The sequence below is a fragment of the Sinocyclocheilus grahami genome, unplaced genomic scaffold (genome assembly GCF_001515645.1).
Source record: "Sinocyclocheilus grahami isolate Dianchi unplaced genomic scaffold, SAMN03320097.WGS_v1.1 scaffold3.1, whole genome shotgun sequence".
Lineage (NCBI taxonomy): Eukaryota > Metazoa > Chordata > Actinopteri > Cypriniformes > Cyprinidae > Sinocyclocheilus > Sinocyclocheilus grahami.
This window is the reverse complement of record NW_015505182.1, coordinates 1,516,664-1,533,859: the sequence shown is the minus strand read 5'-3', so window position 1 is coordinate 1,533,859 and position 17,196 is coordinate 1,516,664. Positions and strand designations below refer to the sequence as shown.

At 34.8% G+C, this 17,196-nt stretch overlaps 2 protein-coding genes across 2 annotated transcripts; both read right to left on the bottom strand.

Annotated features, from left to right (window-relative positions):
- Positions 1-1,741: 1,741 nt before the first annotated feature.
- On the bottom strand, positions 1,742-9,722 carry LOC107563887 (transcription factor E3-like). The gene is made up of 9 exons (XM_016248892.1): positions 9,640-9,722; positions 8,390-8,625; positions 7,062-7,286; positions 5,300-5,395; positions 4,312-4,423; positions 4,170-4,226; positions 4,004-4,079; positions 3,364-3,511; positions 1,742-3,094 (listed from the first exon to the last, which is right to left on the bottom strand). Exons 2-9 carry the CDS (start codon positions 8,579-8,581, stop codon positions 2,648-2,650), a joined length of 1,353 nt encoding a protein of 450 aa, XP_016104378.1. The 5' UTR covers positions 8,582-8,625; positions 9,640-9,722; the 3' UTR covers positions 1,742-2,647.
- Positions 9,723-10,251: 529 nt separating this feature from the next.
- On the bottom strand, positions 10,252-15,291 carry LOC107563333 (guanine nucleotide-binding protein-like 3-like protein). The gene is made up of 15 exons (XM_016248219.1): positions 15,218-15,291; positions 15,078-15,118; positions 14,571-14,678; positions 14,314-14,430; positions 13,902-13,985; positions 13,649-13,784; positions 13,466-13,569; positions 13,193-13,337; positions 12,968-13,055; positions 12,712-12,889; positions 12,477-12,619; positions 11,610-11,746; positions 11,348-11,511; positions 11,063-11,237; positions 10,252-10,457 (listed from the first exon to the last, which is right to left on the bottom strand). Exons 1-15 carry the CDS (start codon positions 15,228-15,230, stop codon positions 10,390-10,392), a joined length of 1,701 nt encoding a protein of 566 aa, XP_016103705.1. The 5' UTR covers positions 15,231-15,291; the 3' UTR covers positions 10,252-10,389.
- Positions 15,292-17,196: the final 1,905 nt, after the last annotated feature.

Sequence of the window (17,196 nt, the reverse complement as noted above, 5' to 3'; positions counted from 1 at the left end):
TACACACATATATATACAATTATACTGTATATATATATATATATATATATATATATATATACAATTATATATATAATGAAAATAAATAGCTAAAATCAATTTATTGGCCAATTTTGTGTTATGCAACAATGATTTGGCAATGTGAGATTGCATTATACTAAACATGTTTTACTCTGTCCTTGAATTAAAAATATAAAACAGCTGTCTTGATTTTTTTTTAAAGGGCCTTTGTGTGAAATGGATATGAATAAGCTCTTCAATGTATATGAAGAGCTTATTTGCAAAAACAGATAACTGTTTATTAATTTTCATTAATCATGTTTTTTATTGTGTTATGTTTTTAGTGTGTTTTGTTGTGTTAGTTAGCTGTATTTTTAAATTATTATTATTTAATCAAAACAACCCAACTGCAGTTTGATTGATATTAATTGGAATACAGGATTTTAAAAAAAACAAGATTTTTTGAAGTTATCCGTTTTTGCAAATGAACTCTTCATATGTATACTGTATGTAAGTCAGTGTATACATAAGTACTAGATTTGTTTACCTAGATCATTTGCGCATCAAATCTAGCACATTCAATTAATTTTGAGATAATATTGGAAGTGAATATGCAAACGGAAACACTGAAAAACATGTTTAAATAATGTTTTTTTCTCATCAGTTTATTTTAGCCAATTAAAGGCCACCAACAGACAGGAAAATCCTAATTAAAATACATTTTCTCTCAATTATAAATTATGTGCTTTGAAAAAACTTGTTTACAAAAAAGAACAACACCTTCCCTTTATTTGAGTACAGATGTAATGAAAGTAAAGGCAATAACACACACCAGCAACAGAACAATAACTGGCAATTTAGCTTTAATGAGTGGAAATATGTCTTAATGCTTATTTCTAAGTACTGCACTGTCAGCAAATGAGACAATAAAAAATATTATTGCTGTGTGACTTCACATAATTAAATCATTTCAAACTTATGCCCATTCTGTGCCTTTGACAGAAAAAAGGGAAACTGCAATCACATTCACATTCAAGTTTTTAAATATATTTTACAAGTCTGCATTTAGCTTTGAATCATATAGTTTTATATTATACATTCATTTGAATTGCTGCAGTATTAATAGAGAACACCTTTTAAACCTTTCAAGACTCATTTGTATTCATTTTTCTATATTTACAAACCAAACAAATGACTTTTGTTCCTTTATGCTAAAGGCACAGTTTGATCAGAGAGGACACTTCATTTGGCTTTTACCGGCAGTACTCTTAATGCCATATTTCTGAGCACAACACAGATTTGTAAGTTCATTTTCATAACATTTACATACGCAGGTAAGTGTGTATTTAGCTGCATCTAACAAATTGCTGATTTAGATCTACTGGTTAAAAAAGGCACTTTAGGCAGAGGTAGCTTGTAACATTTTATACCTGAAAAGCTATTTGTGTATGATGTTTATGTGGCTTGTTTCCTTATATCATCCTAAAAATCGGTAACACTTTACACAAAATTCATTAACACTAGTTAATGCGTAATGGTAGTCATGAACTAACAATGACCAACAATTTTTACAATATAAATAAATCTTAAATGTTAATTTATAAATATACTACTGTACAGTACATTGTTAATATTAGTCCATAATTACATTTTATTTATACATTTAACATTTTTTTAATGTATTACTATACATTTTTAAATTAATTAGTATATGTAGAAATTGATGTTTTATCATGATACCTGATGTATTAAGTAATGCTACTGAATTAATTGAAGATACAAATTTATCTTATTGTAAAGTGTTACCAAAAATCATGTATGAGCACCTGCACCATCACACATTTGTTTAGCAATGTAACATTGAAGAAGGTCAAACTAACTAACCATAAAAGGAAGTGTTGTAAACTAACAAATAAAATGTCGAAATTTCAATCCCAGTTAGTAGTAAATATGCAAGTACTTGGCTGAAAGTAAAGCCAGCAAAGAGTATTAAAAAATAAAATTTTCTGATATATGCAGAAATATTGCTTGAACTTTTTCAACATAATATGAACAATGAGTTCATGCTATCAAACAACTGGGAAACATCCCTTTGGTGCGACAAGTGACTACTCACGCCACACTCCAAAATCATATATATATATGTGCACTTGCATGCTCTGAATGCAGAGTCTAAAAACACATATCTAAAACAATAATAAACATCACATGATTAAAGCTTAGAGCAACACCGCTATGCATAGAAAGGCTAAAATGTCCTAAACTTTAGCTACAAAAAGGCTAATTGTTTTGGATGTGTTTTGAATTTGGGATAAACCTTTGGGATCACTGGCTGCTAAAAATTTTATTAACTGATATATAGACAGCACAACACGTGGAGTGTTTCCAGGGATAGTTCACCAAAAAATGTGGCATTTCTGGAGAACACAAAAGAAGATATTTTGAAGAAAGTTGGTAACCCATCAGCTTTGGTAACCAAAGTTCATTTCTCAAAATATCTTCTTTCAAGTTCCACAGAAGAAAGAAAGTCATACAGGTTTGGAACAACATGAATTTTCATTTTTGGGTGAACAATCTCTTTAAAATCATCCCATGGCATCCCACACGAGGAAAAGCTCAGAAACATACATTTTAGTGGTAAGTTCGGTCACAAGTCGTCCTCCATGGCAACGCTACTCCTGCGGCTGCAGGTCTTGGAGGCTCCAGAGGACACCGGGGAGAAGAGCGTATCTGAAGGCCTGACGGTGGGCATCGTGCAGCCGTCATCCATCAGAATGTCACTAAGACCCACGTCAGGGTAGAGATCAGAGGCCGAAGCGTCGTCCAGCTCCGCAAAGCTAAACGTATCCAGATTGAGAGGGCTGCTTACCGCTGCAGCAGCTGGAGAGCTAGAGGAAGGTATTGTGAGGAATGGAGAAGTCTGCGTCATGACTCCATCCATGCTGAGGTGGCTCTGAGGTTGGCCTTCCACAGAGCCAGGCTGCATGGACTGGTTTCCTTGTAGTAGCTGTTGCTGAAGGAAGGAAGCGTCTGCGCTCAGGCCTGGAGACATAGTGCTGGAGAGGCCATGATGACGAGCTTGAATCTCTAATTCCTGTGTGCAACAAACAGCAGGGGGTGTTGGAGTCCATCTTTTTACAGGATATCACAGTGTTCAGTTTTGCTGCATTTACATTCACATTTATGTTGATGGCGTGTTCATGCCATCCTGCAGGTGAAATATTGCAATTAATAAATATTGATAATTTGGTGGAGGAGGTGAAGATATTAGTATGGGATTATGTGTTTTTGGCTACAGACAGGAAAGCGAACATCCTTGTTTGGACTTTGTACTGTATTTCAAAATGACTGTTGATCATATACCTGTATGCGGAGCAGCAGGGCCTGGTTGGATTGCTCCAGTTTCTTCTGCCTCATCTCAATCTCTTTGGCCCTCTGTTGCTCTTTCTGAAGTTTTCTTATATAATCAACAGAAGCCTTCAAAATGGTTCCTTTGTTCCAGCGCATCTCCCTGCAATTTTAACCAGACAAGATGTAAATAGTATGCAAAAACAGTAATATGGTGAAATATTATTACAATTAAAAAAAATAAATATATATATATATATATATATATATATATTGTTTTAATGTATTTAATGTATCATTGTTGAAAACAGTTGTGCTGCTTAATATTTTTTTGTGGAAACCATGAATTATTTATTTGGACAGCATTTCTTTGTATTTTATATATCTTTTGTAACATTATAAATGCCTTTACTGTCACTTTAATGCATCCTTACTGAATAAAAGCATTAATTTCTTTCTGAAAATAAAGACTGACCCAAACTTTTGAACTTTTTTTTTTTCATTTTAAAACAAAATAGCAGTAGTTCAAGAGCTGCTGATATGCCATTCAATTTAAAAACAGAATTAAATCACTAAGAGCGTGAACATTATGTGTGGTTTCTCTAAAGAAAAAAAAAGTGCCATAAAGCTTCAAGTTTCAAGGAAAGAAACTTACGGATCATTGGATTTGGGTATCATAGCTCCTAAATCCTTTATTCTGTCATTTATGTTGAATCTCCTCCGCCGTTCAACTGCACAAAGCAAAACACTTATTGAGACCAAGCCATGCAATGACAGTATACAAGCAATATATTACCAGAGCGTGTGTCTTTTGAACTCACTGAGATTGTGATTATCTTTCTTTTGCCTCTCCTTCATGAAGACTCTGGCCTCTGCGTCTGAAAATAAACAGCTGTTATAACTACCACACTAAAAACAACTCAAACAAATGAAATACAGAAGCTGGGCAGAGTAAATCATTACCAGTTAATTCCCATTTAATATTAGGCAGATCTGCTGGACAAGAATTGCTGACGGTGATGGTGGGGGTCGTCATGCCAGGACTGTTGTAGACATCCAGAAGGTTGCCTGGTAGCTAAAATAATAAAATGGGGGAGAAAATTAATCAAAAACCTTTAAAACATTGAACTGCTGCAGCAGGATATGGTGATCACATCAGCCTAAATAATATATCACTTTAGCATTAAGTAAGTATACTACTGTCCAAGCACCTAACTATAAATAACCTCTACAAAAATGTGTTACTGTATTACATGCAATTCAATTACTGAATTTTTCATAATATTTACACAGATGCAAAAAAGAAAAAACCTTGCAGACAAATTATTATAGTTAACATTATTATTAACTAAAATCACTTTAATTATGTAAATGTTCCTTATACATTATAATGAAATATATTACGAATAAATTACAATAAAAACATTATTTTAGTTTGAACCAGCAGCGATTCAAGATGGAATTCTTTAAGAATAAAGGCTAATAAATTCAAGAATGAGGTTGTACCTTTCTTTTCATGCTCCCGCAATAAAACTAAAATACTCATTTTATGTCAATTCACTTTTACTCCTTCCTCCATAAAAAAAATATATCCAAGTTAAATCCTTCACCAGATATTTCCCAAGTACTTTCTATCCCATGCCAAGCCCCTGCATGCTCTGTACAATCCTCCATTCACAGTCCTTTTTGTGCCCTCCCTGATGATTCCTGCCTGGCAGGTGTTAGTAAAGTGTTAGAAGTGAATGTTTATGTCAATTGTTGAGGTGGCTAGCACTCACTCTTAAGAGGGGTGGGGACATTTACGTTCAGGAAATAATCTCTCTGTAGCTTTCAAAATGGTTTGTATTGGTTTACCACAAATACAGCTGCGGTTCAAAGAGGCTTTTATTCAGAACATTGCCGTAATGTAATGGAAGTATCCATCAATAATGAAGACGATCGCTCAGCTTACCGTGTTTGGGAGTTGCAGGCCAGAATCTATCAGTGACATGATGTCATCATTGAAGCTGGATTCAAGGCTGATGATGTCGTCGATTACATCATCCATCTGAGGGGATGCAATCAAGTTTTAGAATGAGTACTGTCGTGTAACTGAGTGTTACATAATTAAACTGGGTTATAAACATGTATGTATTTGGGGAACCAATGAACTGTATCCTTAATGTATTTCGATAGTTAATGTATTAACTAATGTTAAATAATAAGACCTTATTTTTTAAAGTGTTACTGCTGCTAGGAAGAATATGAATGTACATTTCAGCAGAGATAAGCAAAAAACAGGAAAAAGTGTGAAAAGCCTCCATTAGTATATTTCTCAGCTGGTGGGCAAATATGTCGCAGACAGTGTTAAAAATGCAAAATGAACATAATAAAATTTAACTACGCAACATATAATTGTGCATTTTAGGAGAGTAAAATAGGCTAAGCAACTTTAGGGGAGGAGAAAATACTTCCGCTGTATTTCTGTGTAAATCCACTGTGTCATTTTAAAGATATTTTTGTTTACTGTAGTATAATAAACAATTCTGATGCTGTGTTTGGTCGTCATTTAATATCCAATATAAAAACATTAAAAAAATACTACTTTCGATTTAAGCTTTCCAACCCTGAGAAAAAAAGTGATAAATGCCTGTTTGCACAAATGACGATAACTATAACTAATACTATAACTAGAACGTTTTAATAATAGTGGAATTTGAAGTCCACAAAACAAGTATAACAGTAACGACATATAGGAACAATAAGGTTTTCACATTTTTTTCTAGTTGATGAACAATAAAAACATTGAATCCACTTGGCGTTAAAGAGCTAAAGCAGAGGTGGCAAACGTCGGTCCTGGAGAGCCGCAGCCCTGCAGTTTTGCTTCAACCCTAATCAAACACACCTGAACAAGCTAATCAAGGTCTGAAGGGTTACTAGAAAGCTACAGGCAGGTGAGTTTTAATTAGGGTTGGAGCTGAACTCTGCAGGGCTCTCCAGGACCGGAGTTCGCCACCGCTGAGCTAAAGCATTAAAACTGGCAGACGACATAACTGCAATAGAATGTTTTTGTGCGCCAATGCAGTTTTCATTCTTGGTGTTAACTGGCCTTTAAAGGGTCAGGAAACCCCAGACTACTTTTTCTGAGATTTTAGCAGAGGTGTTTGTGTTGCACATCATAGAAGACCATGTTAGCATCCGTTCATTTTAATTGTTGGAGAAAACTGGTTAATTTGAAGCTTTTTTGCGCTATTTTCATCTTCCTGGTTTAAAATCTACATCGCGTTGACGTCACAATTTGTGACGTGGCAAGGGACTATAGTACAACATGATGCGTAGGTGTCTGTTAAATTATTCATGAGACTGCGATTCATTCACTGTGTGTGAGTGTAACCGTTTTTACAGCTCCGTGACACAACCTGTCAAAAGGCTTATATTAATGCCGCAGAATAAGCCTTAAAAGTTATCAAAGGTGCAACAGCGCATTCATATATACGTTTTTGATGCAGAGAGCAAATGGCTGTGCATTTATTTGTGTTTTGAACTCAATGAAACTGTCTGAAACCGAAGTTGTCTGTCTCTTCTCCCTCTGCTCCACGCCCACTTTTTTAGCATTTTTTAAAACTGTGGTGAGAACTAACCAGTGCTGAAACAGGGCGTTTCATGACCCTTTAAGCAACTTCTACATTTGAATGAGATGATCAGTACACAGTGTATATTTAGATGTGCTTTACCTCTTCTTTGTTGGAGCCCAGGTTAAGATGTGCCATTGGACTGTTGGGAGCACTGCTTGCAGAAGGGCACCTCTGCGGAGCAGAATTTGACTGTGGAAGGGGGGATACACCGAGAGTTTGTGTGGCAACTTTATTTCCTAGCGTAGTGGACAAGTACTGCTTCACTTGCTGCCTCTGGGCCTGCTGGATGTGGTATTTAGTTGGGTTTTCAAGATGAGTTTGCACCTACAGCAAAGTAAAAACAGTGGATCAATGGTCACGTAAAGACGTCAGTGACATTTCATGCTCTACACATTGATATGTTTTTGTCCATGCAGTAGTTATAAGGAAATGTTGTCACTTTTAATTAAAAAGGGAACTTACACTTGTTTGGAAGTCTTGCAAGTCTACATTGGATGCATGTGACATGAAACTAAAACTTTAGTGAAGCTGACTACACCGAAGGCTCTCATTTCAATTGTCTGTAATATTTAAAAATATTACTCATTATTAAAGTATTTTTTATTAATAAAATTTTTTTTTTATCATAGAATCATTTCTTTTTTTAACCTTTATTTAACCAGGTAAGTCACTGAAGCACAAGTTATTTATTTATTTATTTTCTACAACAGCCTGGCATATAATATAATAAATAATATGTTATAATATATGAATAATACACATGCATACATATATATATATATATATACATACACATACACACATACAATATTATTAAGATTAGTACTATTATAATTTATAATATAATGTAATAGAATATACATATTAAAAATTTAATTTAAGTTAAATTTGAATGCATTTTAGGTAATTTAAACAACTCTTATAGCCATTTATATAGGTTTGTAATAGGTTTGGAAACTATATAACTTATAACTATAGCATCTTCAAAGTCCATGTTTTTAGCAAAGAGTTTCTTTAAAACATTTTTTATATTTCTATTTAGCTATAATTTATTTTTATTTCTATTTTGGTTTAAGTTATTTTAGTACTTCAACTTAAAAAAATATTTTATTTCCCTTAGTTGTCAAGGCAACATTTTTAATTTCATAATCTAAATTTAGTCTAGCTTAAGTTTCAGGTTTTTCATCTAATATTTATATTTTATTTCAGTTAATGGAAATTCTTTTTTAATTCTTTTTAATTAACAATAACAAAAACTGGCATTTAGATATTTATATTTAACTTCTACTGAGTTTCTATTTCAATGCTATTTTCATAGTTTTGAGTCTAGCTTTAAACTTTCAGCTGTGTCACGGCCATAGACTGTATAACAAGGCAAGAAACTAAACAAAAAAGAAAAAAAGAAATATAAGAAGGTCCAAACCCACCTTCAGAACCTCCACCGGTACTTGAGCTGGAGGAGGGCGGGCAGCCATGGGTGGCACTGTGACTGAGATGGCGGGAGTGGACTCTGTAGGACGGAGCTGAGCGGCAGACGCCTGCTGCTGCGCCTCCCTCCTCTCCTGCTCTTGTGCCTGTTCCCGCATCAGCTGTTGCCGTAGCAACACCCGGGATGACATGGCTACGCTGGTTCCACAAGTCAAGTATGAGAACAATTAACAAGCTGCAATGGTGAAAGCATCAAGAACATTGGCAATAGTACAAGTAGTATCAAAGAAAATAATGGAAATCACTTCTCCTTTTGGACAATGAAGGGTTAAGAACCAGTGAAATTTAACTGAGCTGAGTCATCCCACTCAGATAGTTGCATTCAAAGAGAAATGTAATACTCTACCAAAGCATGATCAGCAAACAGATTCATCTCTCAGACTTTATAAGACTTTATATTAATATAAATTATACACACACACACATACATACATATATATATATACACACATACATACACGTATATTCATATACAAACACACACAAATCACAAGTACTACATACTTATATTGCAACTTTGCATTTTTAAAAACTACCCAACAAGCGAGATATATTCAAATATACAAGATAAAACATATGTCTGACCAAAATACTCTTTAAAATTGAAGATCTCAATCCGTAAAAAGTCATATGAGTGAAATCTGCAGCTCTTTCATGGGGAAGTACAGAATTTACCAGATGACAGCTAAACAAACTACTATTGTTCAGGATTTAACTTTAAAACTAACATGTCCTTTTAAATACCACCAACAAATCATCAGGTATAAACACTAATCTGGATATATTTCTGGAGCTATAAATACATCAAACACTTCAATTACGATTGTGCAGTTTGATAGTTATGTAACAGTTCGCCACATTATCGGGATTATTTAAAGTACAGTCCATTCGTTAACTTTACACCAAATTAACGTGTGTGTTAGTTATTTACAACATAAAGCAAATGTAACTGCATATGATTATCTCTAAAACGCACTTAACAAGCCCGGAAAAGTTGTTTTTGACAGCATCCAGCTGTTAGCGCTAAGCTAACTAGCTAGCTAGTTGACATGTCAACCAACGTCAAATTGGCCCGTTGCCTGTATTCAACTTTGTTAACTTTCCTTAACGCAGAATTATTCTGAGATTAACACGATTTATACATACGTGTCAGCTCAACAAGATGTCGAAATAAAGTTGGATGAGTTACCTTGTTGTGTTACCAGAAGTAAAGCGAATTTGCTAGAAGAATCGCCATTGTTCGCACGCGGATTTCCTTGTTTTGAATGCGACAGACCCATGCGAGTCCCATGTCTGTCTCCTCATCACACTCAACCAACTTTTACTCTTTTCCCATTTCACATGTAAAGTTTGTATTATTGTTAACTAAAACTATTAAAAAGTTAGTTAATTGAAATAAAATAAAAGATTACATGAGAAGCTTTAAAATGAGATTAGAACTGTTGCATTGGCAACTAACTGAAATAAAATGACAAACTCCACTGGAAACTAACAAATAAAATTACTAAAACAAAAAAATAAATAAAAATAAAGCTAAACAAATATATGAAAACAAATGTTAAAAGCACATAAAAATTACAAAAACTTAAAACAAAATTAAAACAAAAACTGAACATTTGAAAATAAAAGCTATTAATAAATACTATAATAGTAGAGAGTTTACAATAAGAATGATTGTCTCTATAAAAGAAAACATTTTTCGTAAAATTCAAACTTAATAATAATAATAAAAAATAAAACTTGCAGGTGATTTATGAGTAGAAAGGTCAATAAATAGCCACAGACACATAGTTGAGTCATTCTTCTCAGTCAGAGAAAAGATTATTTATTTGCATATTTTAAATTGTAAATAATTTCAATATACAAGCGTGTTAGTATTTCCAACCACATGTAAAAAGTAGAATGAACTCCCCTAAGCATCTTGGTTTAATGCTCAAAATCAGCTGTCAGAGAAGGAGAAATTCAAAGCTGACGTAAGAGAATCTGAAAGTTTGGTGCCCAGTTTATCTATGAAAGAAAAAAGGACAAGATGTACATGTTTTTAAAAGCAGCTGTGTTTGACTTGTAATACATGTAAAACAAAACTGTTCATAACTTATTTCTATGGTAATAACACAAAGAATGGATTTACTCAAATAAGATGGAAGATACCAGAGTCCATGGCTCAACCATTGGAATAACAGCCAACTTGAATCATGTGTGTCAACCAATCACATTACAGCCTTGATGTCAGTGAATTAGTTGTGCAAATCAATCACGGTTTCTGATACCATAGAAATGAATGACAAATGCCATAAACTCAATCCTACTTGTAGCAAAACTGATTTTGACTTCTTATAAAACAGTATTTTTTTGGTGTAAACTCTAAAAACAGATCAATCCTAAATGTTTAACAGCAAGATTGCTGAAGATTAGTCAACAGGCTGTTAATTCATTAAATAAGCTGTTTTGCCACAAATTCAGTTATTCAGTGTAATGAAGCCTCTCCTCCATTTACATCCTTCCCTGCATACATTGTGCACCTAAGCATTGTGCTTTCTTTTTTTTCTGGCTAACCTTGGAGGCTTGCCTTCAAGTGGATTTGGAGTCAGGAAAAACAAAGTGGGTCTTACCAGCTCGCTTTTGCTGCTTCTTTCTCTTTTTGTTGGCAGCCAGGAGAGCCTGACCTTGCAGGAGTGGGTCAACATCCAGGATGTCTTTTAGGTCCACTGGCTTTGGGCCTACAGCTTCAATTGCACAACTGCTTTTTGTCTTGGGATTTTTGAGCTCAACAGTCATTGGTCCAAACTTAAGGGAAGAATTATAATTGAAAGTCAAAAATTAGATAGGAGTCTTAAAACGCACCATAACAAATCACCTAACCTTTGCACACTGAATGGCTAATAACTGCATAATACCTCTGGGTCCTCATCTGCATCCATTGATTCAATCGTGTCTGGAGGTTCAAGGTCCTCTGATGGGTCGTCCACTTGCTGTTCTGCTAGCTCTACTCCTTGACCTCCTTGTGTCAATCCCGATGTAGCCATACAGAAACCCATCTGTACATCAGATGTGCCACATTCTATATTGGACAAAAATATAATGGCAAAAGTGTGTGTAGGCAATGTGTGGTTATAAAATGTGTCGTGTCAATATCACTGCAAGTATACACAGGGTTACCAGCAAGTGCCTCCAGATTGCCCTTCTCCAGTTCATCCCAGTCAAACGCTTTACCCATCTCAGCGACAATCTCAGCACTGACATGCGTGGGCAGCGTGTGCGTCTCAGGAGGATGTGTGAAGTAGCTAATACGACCCCTGCAAAACAGAGAGATAAAATGTATAATGAACCTTACAGTTGTCGACTGTTTTTGACCAACCAGCATCATCTGTGCTAGTTAAAGTAGCATTTAATTTGACATGGAATCAAAATCTAAAACTGGACTTTTTCTGCTTTAGAAGGACTAGTATTTTCTTCAAGAAATGAAATTTGTTCATTTTAATATGCTTCATAACATTAAGGTTGAACCACTGATGTCACATGGACTATTTTAAGGATGTCCTTACTACATTTTTGGGCCTTGAACGTGTCAGTTGCATTGCTGTCTATGCTGGGTCAGAAAGCCCTCGGATTTCATCAAAAATATCTTTATTTGTGTTCGGAGAACGGATGAAGGTCTTATGGCTTTGGAACGACATGAGGGCGAGTAATTATTGACAGAATTTTCATTTTTGGGAGAACTATCCCTTTAAAGAGATACTGTTTCCAATCTGTATGCCTTTCTTCTGCGAAACACAAAAGATGATATTTTGAAAAAAAACTTCTCATTGCTTATCCATGAAATCCATGAATTGATGGGGTCCAAAATTGTTTTGCACCTATTTGTATGTGCGAAAACAGGTGAAACATTCTTCAAAATATCATTATTTTTAGCTTTACAGAAGAAAGTTTGGAACAGGAACAAGTTTGGGGCAACATTTTTGTGTGAAGTATCACTATTAAAGATCAACAAGTAACTGACATTAAGTCATGGGACTTTAATCTCACCCTGTCCAATCCATAAGAACACTTTTGGCAGCTTTGTCAGTGTCAGGCAGTCCTCCTTTCTTTAGTTTGCCTTGACGACGGGCAAGTAAGGCCAGGAAATCATGTGCCGTCTGGAAGTCTGGAATTCCATAATGACCCATAATCTACGCAAGAAAGATTTCAAACAACTGATCTCAATAGTGTGTAATACTGTGATTCCCCATTCAATTCAAGTTCCTGAAATATGAGTTGCTACCTGCGCTTTATTGCAACGCCTCAATATAGCTTCAACAGGTGGAACTGGGTCCACCAGCTGTTCAATCTTGACACAGTTCCGAAGGATCATGGCAGCATCACTGGTTGAGGTTGCCATGACAATACCAGGGCAATCTAAAAGTTTGATGTGTTTGTCTAAATGGACTTCCTGTAAACACCTGGAAAACAGAGTGATTTTAGGTTAAGAGAGCAGAAGATTTGAAATGTATGGAAAATATCAAAACTAATTAACATACTTAGTAACTCCAGGTGTAGCTCCAACATTACATGCACGAGAACGCTTCAAGCTGTTAATTAAACTGCTTTTCCCCACATTCGGAAAACCTGAAACATTTAAGCGAGGAAATGTGATTCCAAAAAGATAGGTGTCTGTTGATAATTTGCTTATTATGGAATTAGCAATGTAATTATTTACAAAAAACAATGTAGCAGTCATATCTCAACTTTTGTGTGAAACTTACCAACCACTCCTACAGTTATGGCAGTTTTTATATCTTGGTTACGGCAGTAGTTTCCCAATAGTTTCATTAAACAATCTGCACCGACACATGCGCTGCTCTCGAGCAGTTCTTGAGTAGCTTGGGTCACAGGCACACGACTGCGTTTCTGTAAACGTCAGACAGAAAAATATTACTGTAACTTTGTGATTTTCTCATAAACAGACTACAGTAAAAAAAATAAAAAGAATATACAAAGATTTAATAAAAGAATAAAACTAAATTACTGCTACTCACCAAATTTTTGTTCTGCTGCTGAGTTGATGATTTGAAAGCCACAGTAGGAAACTCATTGCGAAGATACTTGATCCATTTTTCCACAATTTCTTTGGAAACCAAATCTGCAAGTGAACATTGCAGATATTTTATTTTATGTATTTCTGTCTGCTGCTGGTTGAATTTATGCATGTATCTTCTTACCAATTTTATTTAGAACAAGGACAATTTTCTTGTTGGTTCCACTTTGGACGACAGCCTGTTCAACTTGTGGACAGCGGCAGCCTAAGGGATCTCTGGCATCCAGAACCTCTAAAATAACATCTGCTGCCTCTATTACCTGGTATAAAAAAAAAAAAAAAGTAAACTGTTATTAAGAATTTGTCATTAGATGTGCATATTCATGTTCAAGGAAATATAATGGGTTATTAAGACAGGTCAGTACAGAAAACAGTACCTTTTTAAATTCTCTGCAGTACGCTTTTCTTGAGTTCTCGGTCTCAAAGTTGACATGCTTTTCCAAGTCTTGCATTTGAACTTCCTGCATCATTGCAACACAAATAAAGGGATATTAAGATAAAGCTGCAGTTCTTTAACAGTTTGCGATTACAAAATAATAATTTACAGGGATGGTACAACAGTTGCACAAAATAGTGACATGGCTAAACTATAAAATATCATTTGCAAACATTTTAGGCTGTCCTTCTATTTATCGATTTATGAAGAAACACCACTTTGGCAAATTCTGAACTTGAGAAAAGACAACATATTTGAAATGTACTGTATTTTAAAACACAATAAATATATTCTGTTCTACTCTAGAGAAAACCTAATCCATTGTCACATCTAGTAAAATGTCAGACACCAACCCTCTGTTCAAACTCTTTTTGCCGCAACTGGATGTCTTTCTGAAAACTGTCCAGACTTCTCCTTTTCATCATTTCCTTTTCTCTTGACAACCTCTGCCTCTCCTGTTGCTCCTCCAGCTAGAAAACAGTAGACAAAAAGTGCATGTCAGCATTCTTTTATATAAAGCTCTTCAATACAAGCAAAGATCAAATCATATGTCATTCAGATTTGGAAATATGCAGCATATTTAGAACTAGTTGTACAGATCCTTCCTCACCCTCTGTTTTCGGAGTTCAGCTTGTCTCTTACTGTGATCTTTAAAGCTGCGCACATTAGGTATGCCAGGATCCTTCTTTCCTCCATGAGACTGCTGTCCATCCTTGGACTTCAGAGAAGAGAAACAGATGACAGTCAACAACAGGCACTGCATGTCAGAAGGTAGGACACTTAATTTACGTTTCTCATTATCTTAAATCCAAAGAGTTGCAAATCTAGGCAAAGAGCGGAGCTTTGAATCTGCTCAACATAAAATTTGATTTGTTTACCTTTTTATCAAACCACATAATTCCCACACTTCCATTATAGAGTTATTCCATGGTTTTGGTCATTTAAAATAGGAAAACCGTAATAATAATGAATTAGGAGTGTCCAAACATTTGACTGGTAGTGTGTCTTGTTCTGGTACATTTAGACATACAGTAAGCAAGCATGTCATATTCACTTCAACTGAACTAAACACAGCATTGATTTGACAGTAATTTAGCATGCAGGCTAAACTACGTACCTTTTTGCCGCACAAACCCAGACGTTTCGCTCGCTTTTGTTCTGTAACATGATAAAAGTAATTAAATTAGAATGGCCACTGTGTTAGCAGAACTTTTGAATGCTCTACGTATAAAAAGACTCAGAAACACATGTACTCACTTGCTTTAGACATAACTGCACGTGTGAACGCTTAAATGTGCTAGTGTGAAGGCTGCAACGAGCGACAGTAATTTTCAAAATAAAAGTCTGAGTGAAACAACACTTTCCCGTGGCTTAAAACCCACTGGAAAACTGTACAATGGCACAATGCTGCCACATACTTACTATAACGTAAATTCAGTTAATACATGACTTTATTCTTACAACTTGGCATGATGTCCCTCCAAAAACCCACTTTGAAATCCGTTCATAGTTGATGAGAAAAAAAATTATCCTGCCAGATTACAAATAATATGATTCAATATCTAAATCTCAAAGTCCTGAACTCAGGTAGATAAAAAAGTCCCTGAATTATAATTTTTTATTATTTGTTTGATTCTTTCTCAGTTAAAATTAGTATCAAAATCATTTCCATTAAAACGTTTTTGTTTTGTTCTTTTCCCGAACAAATACAACAGTCAGTCTACACTCACACTAATGTACTAATATACCACTGATTCTTAAGAGATGGGACAAAACATGTCCAGCAATTGTAACTGTTATTAAGTTTAAAAATGAAAATAGGCTATTTTCAACTGTAAATGTTATGGGGGATTAATAATAGAATGTAGGCCTATTTAACACAATTATCCCTTTCAATTTAATTTGATCATTATTATATCAAATCTATGACACTTTATGTCTTCACACTACATCTAAAACAGTGTGTCCACAGAGAAGGGTTCAATCATTTAAATGCTATAAAATGGATAAAATATAGATATGGATATGGATAAAAATGGATATGATATCTCATATCAAAGCAAGGTAGTTTTTCAAGGACAGGTGTGTTTCATAAGGTTTCAAAGTTGTGTCCCCACTTTTTGTCGACACCGTCAGACATTCATTAAAATGTCAAAAAAATCAGGGTATATCAGTGGCAGCGGTCACAAAGGACCCCCTTGCCACATTCCACCTCTGCAGAGTACATCAGTGTCAGACAGGCTCTGGTATGTTTTATAGTTTTAGAATATTTTAAATCCTGATGTTAATATTTCTTGTGTCACAACCATGATATGGGAACACCATCTTCCAATTTCTGAGGAAATTATTTGAAATATTTAGATAATTGTATTATAAAAAATGTATTATTGTTTATAAAAACTAAATTGCTACTACATGAACTCCATTTGTTTTGTGAAAGAATTGCCAAATTTGTCAACACCGTCAGATGTCACCACCGTAATATTTTCTGTATGATTGTGGTGACAGGCCAATGACGGAGTTAACTTTCAACGTGAAGTCATCACATTTTTGTGGTTTTCAAGTCATTTTTGATTATATTAAATATAAAATATTGTTTAATTTTTCTAATAATGTATAAATACTAAATATGTGACCTGACAGCGTATATTGCTTTTGTGAATTGATAGTCATCACTTCTAGCAGAGTTAGGGTTGAGGGAACATAAGATTCAGGGAACATAAGGCTGATTTGTGTTCCAATGATATATCAAAATACTTAAATGTGAATCTTGAATAAAAGTTTTATAAACAATAACATACTCACCGTTTGTTGTGTTTGTTTTAATACAGTAATTGATTGATTCAATGTATTTGATCGTTAAAATGACTACAAATTCAGGTTTTCGTCACCACCGTCAGATGTTTCAACTCTGACAGGTCTGTCACCTCCTTCAGATGAATATTTTGATAATATTTCATTATATTTGTTGTGGAATGGTCACATGTGAAAGTATAATCTGTCTGCTAACATGAGAATGTGTTTTGAAATGTCAAACGCATCTTGATTGCTTTTAAAAAATAAAGTTTAAATGATATTACACAATCCAAGGTAAAATTTTGATAAAAAAGAGAAAAGTTGGGAGGTTGCATCAGCTCAATAGCTTAGTAAATATAAGATACATACAGGGCCGTCCTAAGGGGGGTGCAACTGGTGCGGTCGCACCGGGCCCCGCGCTTGAGGGGGCCCGGCGGCAA

What these genes read in the sequence shown, in the direction of transcription:
- LOC107563887 (XM_016248892.1), bottom strand. Translation starts at nt 8,581, where the DNA reads ATGTCATCCCGGGTGTTGCTACGGCAACAGCTGATGCGGGAACAGGCA. An exon ending in GCCTGCAACTCCCAAACACG is followed by an intron (nt 4,424 to 5,299) that starts GTAAGCTGAGCG and finishes TTATTATTTTAG; the next exon opens with CTACCAGGCAACCTTCTGGA. An exon ending in CCCTGCTGCTCCGCATACAG is followed by an intron (nt 3,095 to 3,363) that starts GTATATGATCAA and finishes TGTTGCACACAG; the next exon opens with GAATTAGAGATTCAAGCTCG.
- LOC107563333 (XM_016248219.1), bottom strand. An exon ending in CATAACTGTAGGAGTGGTTG is followed by an intron (nt 13,056 to 13,192) that starts GTAAGTTTCACA and finishes TAAATGTTTCAG; the next exon opens with GTTTTCCGAATGTGGGGAAA. An exon ending in GGCGTTGCAATAAAGCGCAG is followed by an intron (nt 12,620 to 12,711) that starts GTAGCAACTCAT and finishes TTTCTTGCGTAG; the next exon opens with ATTATGGGTCATTATGGAAT.